Source organism: Hylobates moloch, unplaced genomic scaffold, assembly GCF_009828535.3.
Source record: "Hylobates moloch isolate HMO894 unplaced genomic scaffold, HMol_V3 SCAFFOLD_20, whole genome shotgun sequence".
Classification (NCBI taxonomy): Eukaryota; Metazoa; Chordata; class Mammalia; order Primates; family Hylobatidae; genus Hylobates; species Hylobates moloch.
The window spans coordinates 53,695,973-53,710,115 of record NW_026652295.1 but is presented as its reverse complement, the minus strand read 5'-3'; the positions used below and the strand labels follow the sequence as shown (position 1 = coordinate 53,710,115).

At 33.5% G+C, this 14,143-nt stretch overlaps 1 protein-coding gene across 1 annotated transcript in view; it reads left to right on the top strand.

Moving 5' to 3' along the window:
- COL21A1 (collagen type XXI alpha 1 chain) overlaps positions 1 to 14,143 on the top strand; it is a 197,528-nt gene that overhangs the window by 163,752 nt on the left and 19,633 nt on the right. Inside the window, exon 18 of the mRNA XM_032141032.2 lies at positions 12,866 to 12,910. Coding sequence (XP_031996923.1) covers positions 12,866 to 12,910 — 45 coding nt within the window. The remainder of the gene's footprint in view (positions 1 to 12,865; positions 12,911 to 14,143) is intronic.

The following is a 14,143-nucleotide window of genomic DNA, read 5'->3' as shown; positions in this document are numbered from 1 at the left end:
CATTGTGTCATTAATTTTGACCTCACACACAAATGTTGGCTCATTATCTGTACAAATTAGTTAATGAAGTCCCACCATGTTTAATCACAGATCTGTTTTATTCTTTCCTATTATAAATGATGTAAATATCATTGACATAGTAAAACTGAACTATCATCAAACAATAACATAAATTAACATTGTTGATTTTAAATTTAGAAGCTCTGTGTCTACTGAACTGATTTTTTTTGTGTGTTGTTCTAAGAAATCTTTTTTTTTTTTTTCGATGGAGTGTCGTTCTGTTGCCAGGCTGGAGTGCAGTGGCACGATCTCGGCTCACTGCAACCTCTGCCCCCCGGGTTCAAGCAATTCTCCTGCCTCAGCCTCCTGAGTAGCTGAGACTACAGGCGTGTGCCACCACACCCAGCTAATTTTTGTATTTTAGTAGAGACAGGGTTTCACCATTTTGGCCAGGATGATCTTGATCTCTTGACATCATGATCCGCCCTCCTCAGCCTCCCAAAGTGCTGGGATTACAGGCGTGAGCCACCGTGCCCAGCCAGAAGTCCTTTAAATTATTGTTATTGTAAGAACCACTGATAAGCATTAAAGTATTTTATTTGATTTTTTCTCTTTTCTATCCATTTCTTTATAATTTGAAAGAAATTTATTGAGCCCTGAAATTTCAAGAGGAATAAATGGAATTGCAAATATGAGATGATGTATGATTAATTCTTAGAATGGATAACATACCCTCTAAGTAAACAGAATCTCATTATTGCTTATGTGGGCTCCGTAGTCTCACTGGTATGGGGACTGATTATATTCATCTCTGATTTGAAGAGAATGGATGAGAGGAAACTTACCATGTATACAGGACATCAAGTCTAAATTTTATGGGTTGATGTCATGTAAACAGACTTTGACTTTAACAATATGGATTTGAATTGTTTGGGTCCACTTATATGTGGATTTTTTTCAATTCGTATAGTGAAAAATTTTTTTGGAGAGTTTTGACAGTTTTAAAAACTTGTGGATGAACCATGTTGCATAGAAATATTTTTTTAAAATAAAAAGTTATGCTATGAGTGCAAAAAATATATATAGATATTAGTCTGTATTATTTACTATAATAAAAATTTAAAATTTATCACAACTTACATATACAAACATTTACAGAGCATACATAGTGCCATTTGCAGTTGAGATAAATGTAAACAAATGTAAAGATGCAATATTAAATCATCATTGCCTAAAATTAACTGTAGTGCATATTGTATTACTGTAATAATTTCATAACCACCTCCTGTTGCTCTTGTGATGAGCTCAACTGTCACAGGTATCAGCTTAAAATGCCATGTGATGCTAATCGTCTCCATGGGAGCAGTTTGTCTTTCCAGTAAATTGTGTATTACAGTAAAAAGTGATCTCAGCCGGGTGTGGTGGCTCCAGCCTGTAATCGCAGCATTTTGGGAGTTCAAGGTGGGCGGACCACTTGACCAAGCCCAGGAGTTTGAGACTAGCCTGGGTAGCATGGCAAAACCCCATCTCTACAAAACATGCAAAAAATTAGCCAGATGTGGTGATGTGTGTGCCTAGTGCCAGCTACTCGGGATGCTGAGGTGAGGGGATCACCTGAGCCTGGGAGGTGGAGGCCCCATTCAGCAGAGATCACACCACTGTACTCCAGCCTGGATGATAGAGTGAGTGAGACTCTATCTGAAAGAAAAAGATCTCTTGTGGTTTTTGCATATTTTTCATTGTTTAGTTCAATACTGTAAACTCTGAATAACATCATGAAACACATAGGAAGTGCCACTAGTGATTTTGGAAGTGCTCCCAAAAAGCAGAAAAAAAGTTGTGACATTATAAGAAAAGGTTTTATTGCTTGATATGTACCATAGATTGAGGTCTGCTGCTGCAATTGCCCACCATTTTGAGATAATACAGTGTAAGGACCGTTGTAAAAAAAAGAAAAGGAAATTTGTGAAACTGTTGCTGCAGCTATGCTGGCAGGTGCAAAAACTTTGTACTTTTTGCAAAATTCCTTTTTGTCTCATATTGAAAATTCAGCTTTTATGTGAATGCAGGATTGCTATAAGAAAGGCATACTAATAGACACAAATATGATTTTTAAAAAGCAAAATTTTTTTTTTGAGATGGAGTCTTGCTCTGTTGCCCAGGCTGGAGTGCAGTGGCGCAATCTCAGCTCACTGCAACCTCCGCCTCCTGGGGTCAAGTGATTCTGCCTCAGCCTCCTGAGTAGCTGAGATTATAGGCATGTGCCACCATTCCCAGCTAATTTTTGTATTTTTAGTAGAGACAGGGTTTCACCATGTTGGCCAGGCTGGTCTTGAAGTCCTGACCTCAGGTGATCCACCCACCTTGGCCTCCCAAAGTGCTAGGATTACAGGTGTGAGCCACTGTGCCCAGCCTAAAAAGCAAAATTATTATATGACAAACTAAAGCAAAACAAAGATGAAGAACTTATCAATTCTCCAGCTTTTTCAAACAAAAGCTGGAGAATTTAATGTCAGCAAAGGATGGTTTGATAATTTTAAAAACAGGTTTGGCTTAAAAATTGTCAAACACAGGAGAAGCAGCTTCCGCCAACAAAGCAGCAGCACAAGCATTTCCAGATGCCACTAAGAATCTCATTGAGGAGAAATGGATATCTTCCTGAACAAATTTTTAATGCAGATAGAATTGTCCTATTCTGGAAGAAAGAAATGCCACAAAGGACATATATTAGTAAGGAAGAGAAACCCCAGGGTTTAAGTCAGGAAAGGATAGGCTAACTGTACTGTTTTGTACAAATGCAGTTGGGTTTATAATCAGGACTTCCCTTATCTATAGAGCTGTTAACTCCCAAGCCTTGAAGGGAAACTATAAACACCAGCTGGCAGTCTTTTGGTTGTATAACAAGGAAGCCTGGATGAGAGAATGCTTTTTCTGGATTGGTTCCATCAATTCTTTGTCCCTGAAATCAGGAAGTACATTGCTAGTAAGGGACTGCATTTTAAAGTTCTTTTGATATTAGACAATGCCTCCAGCCACCCAGAACCCCCATGAGTTCAACAGTGAAGACATCTGAATGGTCTACTTGCCCCCAAGACAAGGTATCTAATTCAGCCTCTAGATTGTGTAATAAGGAGGACCTTTAAAGTTTATTACACATGGTACTGTATGGAAAGGTTGTCAATGCTGTAGAAGAGAACCCCAGCAGAGAGAATGTCATGAAAGTCTGGAAGAATTACACCACTGAAGATGCTATCATTGTTATAGAAAAAGCCATGAAGCCTGAAACATAAAATTCTACTGGAGAAAACTGTGTCTAAATGTTGTACATGATCTTATGACACAACCAATCAGGGAAATCACAAAAGAGACTGTGGATATGGCAAAACAAAACAAAAGGTGAAGGGACAAGGGTCCCAAGATATGGATTGTGGAGAGATTCAAGAGGTAACAGACACCAAATCAGAGGAATTAACAGAAAACAACTTGATGGTGATGAGTGCCTCCAAACCAGTGCCAGACTATGGGAAGAAGACGGAGAAGAAGCAGTGCCAAATTGACATTAGACAAGCTGGTAGAATGGTTCGGATTATTCAAGACTGCTTTTGACTTCTTTTACGGCATGGACACTTCTATGATATGGGTACTGACACTGAAGCAAATAGTGGAAGAAGGATTGCTGCCTTATAGGAACCTTTCTAGATAAATGAAAAGCAAAAAATTGGGCAGAAATTACAGTGTGCTTTCACAAAATTACACCCAGTGAGCCTGCCTTTCCTACTTCCCCTTTTACCCCTTCCACATCTGTCTCTGTCACCCCTTGAGACAGCAAGACCAACTCCTCCTCTTCTTCCTCCTCAGCCTACTTGACATGAAGATGATGACGTGAAGACCTTTATGATGATCCACTTCCACTTAATGAATAGTAGATATACTTTCTCTTCCATATTATCTTAACAACATTTGCTTTTCTCTAGTTTCTTTATTGTGATAATATAGTATACAATATATATAACATGCAAAATATGTGTTAATTGACTGTTTATGTTATTGATAATGCTTTCAGCCAAAACTAGGCTATTAGTAGTTACATTTTGGGGGAGTCAAAATTTAACCATGGATTTTCAACTGTGCAATGGTTTGGCACCACTAACCCCTGTGTAGTTCAAGGGTCAACTGTATATAAAAATCGTGTGGTGGGTTAAAACTCCTAAAATCCATTAAAGATAATCAGATTTAATCATGACAGGCAGAGTGTTAAGAATTTTGTTCCAAGGTTATAGATTGGTAGAAAAATAATCTGTATGTAATGGTTTTTAAGCAGAGAGACATAAAATGGATTATTTTAAAATTTATTTGGTAGATAATCATAAATTTAAAACCCCTGATGACAATCCAAGCTTAACACCTATAATACAGATAGTTTTCAAGAGAGTCTCACTTATATTTAAATAATTTAGATATTTTTATATATAATGTAAAATATATGAGACTCTATATGTAAATGAGCCTTGAAAATTATCTGTATTATGAATATAAATATATTTATATATAAATGATACTCTCTTGAAAATGATCTGTATATTTATTTCTTGAAAAAAATATATAAAGAACACTATTTCTCAAGCTCTGATCCACAGAGTACCTCAAAATTACTAGAAATGCCTATTAAAATTCAGTTTTCTGGGGGCCATTCTGCTCCTGATAAATCAAAATTTGGGGTCAAAGCCCAAGAAACTAGATTTTTAATGGGAACTGCATGTGAGTCGATGTAAAGTTTAATAACTACTGATATAGAGACTTTGAGACAGGTAGATCAAAAAGAGGAATATGGACACAGGAAGACAAAAGTTACCTACTGGAGAACAATTAGTTTTAGTGATATTGGTACAAGAAAATAATTCTCACATTTTAATATTTTTTAGACCATACATGCTTTAATATGTATTTCTCTGGTTAAATAAGCTTTGATATTGTCATAAATGATAACATGAAATTTTATTTCCAAATGGGTTCTGTTTCCTTTGCTTATTTATAATATTTTGTGTTTTATTGACAAAAATAACAAAAACAAATCTATTTTGTAAAACAAAAATACATCTATATGCAATTGAAGAGGACTAAACTTGCTTATATAAGAGAGGTAAATCCTTACAAAGATAGAAATTAGATAACTTAAATTTATGAGTTTTATTATACCTTCAATTTTAATGAAATTTTTAGGTTATTAATTTTTCCAGATTTAAAAAATTTTATGTAATAGACAAAAGTAACAATCTGTAATTATGGATCTAATATATTACCATTTTTTGTTTTAGAAAAGTTCTATGACTGTGGGAAAATGGGGAAAATGGTGCCCGGGAAAGCTGATTTTGCCAAATGTCAAATTCCCAGTTCTCCTGTGAAAGAAAGTGCTCCTTAAACACAGCATTCTCTTTCCCTGAGCAATATGAATGCCTTTGTCCAACACAGTGTACTTAGCAATATGTGAAAATTATCTGCAAGAATAACCTCCCAAGGCATGAAAACTTAGCAAATGTGTTACACAGGAAGGTCATAGCAGGGAGGTGTATTAAGATCCCCCCAGCATTGATTTCTGAGTCTGCAGTATAATTCTTTCCAGTTGTTCTAGTTCTCTTACCAAATGATAGCCACAACCTTTAATATCTTTACTTTTTTATTTTGAAAGACCAATGTTTAACAGTAATTTCTTGAATGATTTAAATGTGAGGAAAATAACTCTTAGACATTTTTTGAGAATTTTTTAAGATAAGAAATTTGTGTGGGCCAACTTTTCATTTGTTCATTATTATGTATTGTATATTTGATTACATTTTATTAGTTTTATCTAATCCTTTTATTCATTAATCACTTCTTACATATATTTATTTACTTAGTTTATCTTAAGTACTCAAAAAGTATAGAAGTTGTGTTGTAAATTTGAGTCTGCTTTCACTTACCCAAATTCCATTCCCATTCCCAGCAGTAACAATTGTTTCTCATTTAATGAGATTATGTCTGGACTTTTTCTTTGCAAATACAAATACATAAGAACATACACAATTTTTTTAAACAACAAATTGGATCCACTGAAACTTTTATTTAACTTTATAATATGAACATTTTCCATATAAGGTTATAAGACAATATAAAATCTATCTCATTTCATTTATAGCATAGCTATAAATCAATCTAATCTCTCTTATTAATGTTATATATATATATATTTTTTCTGCATACTTAGGCAATATTTTCCCTGAGGGATATATCCCTATAAGTGTGACTACCGGTTTAAAATATAAACTATGGTTTATTCCTGAATTTAAGTAGAAATGTCTAGTGCTTCACCAAATCTGATGTTTAAAATGGGTTTCTGATTGATTCAGACTTTGGTTTCAAATATTAGTTCTATTCCTAGATTATTGGGAGTTTTCACAAATATTGCATGATAAATTTTTAATAATGAATCTTTTGAGATGATTTTGTGTGTTTTTCTTCCAAATTGTTAATATGGAATGTCATTAGTATAGTATATTATACGGATATAGTTCTTTATATTGGACATTTCTTGCATGCTGAGACAAACCCTACTTAGCCATGCTCTACTTTTGTTCTGACACACTGCTATATTTATCTTACTAGCCTTATAGTAAGTCCATTTGCATTTATTTTAACAAATTACGTCAGCTTGTAGATTTCTTTTTTAGGTATTATTATTGACTTAGTATTAGTAGCTTCATAATTTGAATTTAGATGATCATCCTTTTAATGCCTTGGAGGAATGTAAATTACATAGAAACTCTCTGGTCCTCAGATATTAGATAATATTTCTGTGGTAGGCAAAATATGACAACTCCCTCCTCTCCCCAAAGATAGCCATAATTTAATCCTGGGAACCTGATACTTTCCACAGCAAAGAGATTTTGTGGATGTGATTAAAGTTAATGACCTTGAGATGGAAATTTTATTCCAGATTATCTAAGGAGGCCCAATTTCATCATGAGTAATTGAAAGTGGAAAAATACAGAGCAGGAATGGGGCAAAAAGATGTGACTGAAGAAGGACCTGACCCATTTGAAGATAGAGAAAATGAGGGATAGATTCCTTGGGGCTGTAAACCAAGGAATGTAGTCGCCCCTGGAAGCTGGAAATGGACCTCCAGTTTACATCCAGTAAGAAAATGGCTACCTTGGTCCTACAGCTGCAAGAAACAGAATTCTGCCAATAACCTGAATGTGCAGGAAGCAGATTCTTTCCGAGAGACTCCAGAAAGGGGTGTAGCATTGCTGACTCTTGGAATTTAGCCCTGTGAGACTCATGCTGGACTTCTGACCCACAGAACAGTAAGAGAATAAATGTGTGTTGTTTTAATGCACTAAATATGTGGTAATTGGTTAGGGATCAATAGAAAACAAATTTAATTTTTTTACTTTAATCAATGCTTATTTGTCTATCAATTGTTTCATTATTTTTATAAGAAAATGGGATTTACGTTACATAAACATAAAATTCACAATGGGCTGTGTTATGCAATAACTAGTATAGAGATTTAGATGGAATAGCATACACATTTCAAAAATATGAGGTTATAAATAAGATATAGAAGATATTAGATTAGATACAATTTTAAATACCTAGTTATTTTTATCATATAAATTAACTAAGTTTAAAACTTCACTTATTAGTGTGTTTTCTTTATCAAACTAATTTCATTTTTTATTTGGTGGGGATGGTTACTGGTGCTTTAAAATATTTTGGTATGACTACCTCTATTATATATAAAATTTCAAAAAAAAAAGTAAAATTTTCCAGTTTCTCTGGAAAAGATTTAACTTCTATTTTAACTTCTATTCAGCACCAAGTTAAAGTTTCTAAAGTTAAAAAGGGTCTTTGAAAAATTCACTTTTACTTTTCTTCTTAATGAGAAATTGACCATAATTTGTTTTGAGTTATGTAGTAACAAAAAATGTACCCCAAAAATGTGGTACGTACTTTTCAGGCTTTCAGAGGATCAGAGACCATTTTAGAACAACTCTAGTATTATTTTGGAACTTTCTCTTTCAAAATAGAATTGATTTCAAGTTTTACATATGTCTATACATACATGCTTGTTTGTTTGTTTGTTTTTTAATACATCCATGTATTTCATATGCATTTCACTTACTGGCATAAAGGGGCAGGTGGTTTTTCTGGACCTTTGGGCTCTGGTGGCTACATGACTTTCCCGCTACGTGACAGGGGTCCCAGATCTCTTAATCCTTTCCCTTCCTCTCCAGATAGTCTTTGTCCTTGTCTGAGTTTTCAGGTTTGTTATTTTAATTTGCTAAGAATTTGTGATTTTGTCTTGTGCTGGAAAAGGATGCTTTTGCAATGTAACATTGTTCAGACTATTTTATTGGTTTATAAAAATGTAGAAATGCCTTTAGGTATGGAAAAGAAATGCCAGTTACTGGAGTAGCCTTGAAAATGGCCTCCAAATGGCTTTTCCTTCCTCTGATATCTTTGTTCTCTTTTTTTGTAGGCTGTAAGGTGAAACTCGTGACACTTTCTGCTTTATTATGAACATGAGTAGCCTATATTTATTGGCTAAAGTATTTTCTACTTAAATTGTTTATCTTTGGGTAATTTGGGTCCAGTCCCAAATGGGCCCTTGTCTACAGGCCAGGGTGAATAAGTTCATCCAACATTCTTAGATTATTTTTTCTTAAGGATTAATTACAGCATAATATGGGAATAGAAAACTGGTCATTTCCTTATCAAGGGTTTATTGCAAGTACTTGTATATTGGTTTCTTTTAGGTCTGGCAACTGCGATTGTAAGTTACTTCTCCCTATAGTTACCTTACCACGGAATAATCTGTTGTAAATCATTCATAATGGCCGGCCAGTTACTGTGGAAAAAAAATTATTGAGAAACATTGCAGGGTTCAACTACAAATATATTTAATACTCTTGGTCATCTTTTTCTGAACAAATAGTGATGAATTATTTAAAATATTTAAAAAGCAAAAGTCATGGTAGTATTACTCTGTAATCAAGATCAGCCAAACATGAAAGGTATTGAATGGGGGGCAATGCCGACTTGTTGGCGCCCCCGAATGGGGGACTTTAGATTGCTAGCATCATCCTACATATAATGGATATTTTTGGAAATGAAAGTAGGGAAAGGCAAGGTAGAAAGGCAAAAAGAAAAAAAAAAAAGAAAAACGAAAAAGCCTCACAATGGAGAAAGAGGACAAAATGTAGAGACATGGAAAAAAATTGACTTCAAGTATTTCACAACTTTCAAAGGTCAGGGAGGAGCTGTGAAGAGACAGTTATAAAAATTTATTCATTATTGTGCCAGCACTGAGCTAAATATTTGTGAAAGCTAATTGATAGAATGTACCAACTCTATGAGGTAGGTTTTATTATTTTCCTGACAAAGAAAACTGGGATTCAGAGATTTTACAGTTTAAATAACTGGCCTGGAGTGGATCTGCTGTTAGGACATGGGCTGGCTGACTCCAGCATCTATTTTTTTAGCTGCTTCATATGGCTTCTACTGTGCTCTTTACTGATAATCAGATTGGAATCTTTTTAGTTAATGAGAATGATACTTTCAACATGTGAATTTTTTCTTCATTGAATCTTTAAGAATGAATAAATCACTTCTTGATATAATGAAGAAAACATGTAATATACTTCTGATATTTTGATAAGTGGATATTAAATATCTCTACCATTGTGTAGAAAGGTAGATAATTTGATATAAAAATACCATTAATAGTTTAGATCTTTTTTAGTGAATTGAAAATATTGCATTACTTAAAAGCAAATTTGATCTAAGATGGTCCAAATTCATAGATAAGTAAATACATTCATTACATATGGAGAGTATAATGTGATATTTTGTCTTTTCTAAGTAATATTGTCATAGACACATTTCCTTCATTACAAAGTATTCTCTAGGAAATAGAAGTCAAACTCTTTATTCTAAAGTATGTATTCTATTCTTAACAACTTGTTTGTTGTACAGCAGTGGTTTAAATGGTTACAGAGAAGCTTCTAGAACAATTTTTTGTGTCAACATTCTTTAACCACAACATTATGCAGGATTTTCTGGTTGACTTTCTGCTCTTCCTCAAACCCAAACTGAAATCACAGAAGTAGAGGAAATATGTCCATTTACTCTTACTTGTTTCTGTCTTTACTTGGACATTGTTACAGTTGCCTGAACCCAAAACCACAGCGAAATAGAAAATAGTCTCCTTGGAAACACATTTGCGCTATAAAATAATTGTCACTAAATACTTTGCGATCAACAAACTGTTAACTTTCAAATGCTTTTGGATAATATGACTGCTAATGTAAAATTAGCAAAGTTTAGTCAATTTCAATACACATATTGGGCGCCCAGGAAAATTTTACCTTGGAGAATTTTATTAACTAATATAGCTCTGAATGATTTCAGTTTCCCTGGTTAACCTCTCCCTCAATAAGCTGGTATTCTGTGCGTGCTTGTGGTATTATATTAGTTTTGCCAAGAATTCTTTAGATAAATCAGGCCTATGTTTTGTTTTTGATATCATGTAGTTTTTATGTATTTTTACTTGATATTTGTAAAAGAAGTAATAATTCTTAGCATAATTGGACATAGAAAATCTATTAGGACTTCATGGACATACATATCTATGAAATATATGTAAATTTTTGGCCAGTTTGAGAGGATGAACAAAAAGAAAAGGAATTTTTTTATAATCTGGAATCTCCCCCAAATAATCTTAATATCAGATATATTGAAATAATGTAAGATTTGTGGCTATGTTCTACTACAGACCAAGATCAGTGTTAGACTATCACAGATAAAAGAATCAGATCAAATCCAAGGAGTAAACAGTGGGGAAACGGGCTCTCAAGGGCTTTGTGGAAGCCGAGGTGCTGTTCGTGGAAACCTGAGTATAACTGTTTTCTCCAGGGAAAGGATGTGAACTTGCTAACACTGGGATTGTCTTCAGGATATCTGTAACTAATTCTGCTAACATCACAGACTGTGTAAGGGCACAGGGACTTGAATAGTGATGAAAACTTTAAATAATAAAAGACTAGTAAGAAATTCAGCTTCTCAGGTCTGACACTATCATTGGTAATCACATGTGCCCGTTAGGAATTCTGGGGGCCAAGGTTATTACATTGACAGAACTGTACCAGTTTTCCAACATAGAACAATGTATAGCCACCTTCCTTCTGAGATGAATTTACACACGTATTTTCGTTAAATTCAGAACTTGATCTCAACTTTTAGTGAATTTTCATATGTGTGTGGGTGTTTGAATGGGAGGAGGTCACAGGGTGGTTTCACACCAAATTATGGTTCATTCAAATGGAGGCCCTTATTTTGAATAATGTTTATCTTAATTCATTGCATTGAGAATATACATTTTCTGCATAAGAAGGTACAATTCATTTTATATTCATAACTCAAGTGATTTTACTTTTTACTTTATGTTTTAGAGTGCTTATTAGGTGTACTGTGATCGTGTTTTATATTGTTACTTTAAGGTATTTTTATTGTTTTCATACTATTCTCTACTTACATTTATAAAGGCTTGTCTTTGCAACTAGATTGTGAGTCCCTTGTTGATAGTCATTGCTCACATACCACTTTTATTCTCTGCAAAGGGTATAGTGAAGTGGCAAACTGAATTGAGCTGAATAGAACCAAACTGAGTTCCAACGTATGATTTAAGTTCAGATTTTAAAACTAGAACTATGTGTTGATGTCTTGCCCTATAATTGTGATTAGCACATTGATCAATAAAGGTTGTATTTATAAACTCAGGGTGTGAAAATAAAGATAATGGCAGATTCTCCTTGCAATAGAAGAAGGCACTTGATCTCATTGGCAATGGCAGCTCTAGCACCTGCTGTGATTTACTGAAGGGTACTGCTTTCCTTTGGAAGGCCTGCTAGTGCAGAGGGTTTTCAAAGTCATACAGATGTGACCCAATTTTCTTGTCTTTCAGTGTCAATACATTTGTATAAATATAAATGTTGTTAACAATTTCAGCTCAAATGTCACCAAAATAGGTGCTAAGAAAATGGAATAAAAAGCAAAAATTGATTAGTACAATGACTGTTTTGCATGATAAATGATCATTTTGGGTAAATGCATCAAAAGGCAGACAATAGAACTGTTCTGCAAGCAATAAATGGGCTAAATTTATTCTTAACTTGATAGAATTAACATTAATTTTTTCTGAATGTTGCTAGGGACATGCGCATATGGGTTCAGCCATGTGAAAGAGTGACCTGTACTTCTTTATGTCTCTTCACAAACTGTGGTCTTCATATTCTTCATGATTGCATCAGTAAGGGAGTTATTAAGAGAAAAGATTGCCATTTTTTATATGAATATTTAGGTTCTTGGGTATTTCAAGGCTCAGGTTGGAGGAAATCATTTAGTTAAATTAATTTTTAACTAAGGTGGTGAGACTGAGGGCTTGTGGAACTGTTGCACTAAATCAGAGCTTATATCATTTAACAGATTTTCTTGCATGATTCATTAGAAGTAATACAAGAATGTGTGCAAATGAAACATCATTTTAATTTTGTCACTCGTGTTGGGGTGCAAGAACTGAGATGAATTTCCTCATAGTTTCTTTTTCAAAAAGCCTTTAAAGCTCTAAATATCAGTAATATTCATATAATGCTGTATCTCATAAATTGTCTTTTCCATATTGGATTATTACAAATACCAATATTATAATATGTATACATTTGAAAATATGTGTTTTTTACCAGTTGAAATTCCAATTGCGACTGTTTCTTCTTTAATGATAAAGTCTTCAACTTTTTATAAGTTAAAAATCTATTCTGTTTGTTTTTAGGGAATCCCAGGATTTCCTGGAAACCGAGGATTAATGGGCCAAAAGGTAAGTATTCATGAGAGTTAGCTTTGGGCCTGGATCTGCTCATTTAATGCATTGTTGTCTATGATAAAATACAGTTTTACATTTGTGGTAACAGTTAATTTTTCAAATGTTATATAATTTTAGAAGCCGTTGTTTTGGCTTTACAAATTTGTATATATTGTTTTGTGGTGGTTTTATATAGATAATATTAATTTAGATTTACATTATATGCTTCCTCCTTTATTTTGTTACTTTTCAACTTTGTTCTCTAAGATAATCATGGCATAATTAACTCTATTTTTGAATGTCTTTTTAGTACAGATATCTTGGTAATAAACTTTCAGTTTTTATTTAATTACAAACTTCTTTATTTTGCTCTTGTTTTGAAGGACAGTTTTGTAGACTATACAACTCAAGGTTGACAATTACTTTCTCTTAGTAAATTGAAGATTTTATTCTATGGGTTTTTTGGCTTTCATTGTTAACTTTGAAAAATCTGCTGTCATTCTAATTATCATTCTTTTGTAAGTGATCTGTCTCTTTCTTTTGGAACTTTTTAAGGTATTTTATTTGTTTTTAGTGTTCTTCAAATTCACTACAATATACCTAGATATGGATATCTCTTTATTCATGTTGCTGGGCATTCAGTTTCCTTCTTTGCTCTGTGGAATTATTTCCAGTAGTTCTGGAAAGAATCAGCCATTATCTCCATATGACCTCTGCTCCATTCTCTGTTTCTGGAATTCTGGTTAGACATTTTTAAAATTTCTTCTAATTTTATGTTCTACATCTCTTTTTAGCATTACCTACCATATTTCCATATTTTTGGTTGTCTTGCATTCTGGTTAAATGTTTTAGATATACCTTATAGTTTACTTATTGTTTACTGTGTCTAATCTGTTAGAATGATCAATTGATTTTTTTGAAAATGATAAACACTCATAATTTTCACTTTTAGAGTTTATAATTTTTTAAACCACAACTTTTTGTACTTGAAGTCTCTTGTTATATTTTGAGTACTAATAGTCTTTCATGATTCTTTTTTTAATTTTAAAAAATCTCATATCTAGTTCTAAATTCTGTTTCTAACAGTTCTAATATCTGCAGTTTATTATTTATTATTCTCATTCCTGTAGCTTGCTGTCTCTTGTTTCTATATTGTTTATCATGAGCTCATTGCTTCATCTTAATTTAGAGGGTGTCCTGTCAGTCTAACTGGGAAATGAAGACCTGCCTCTTGCTGGTAGCCATGGA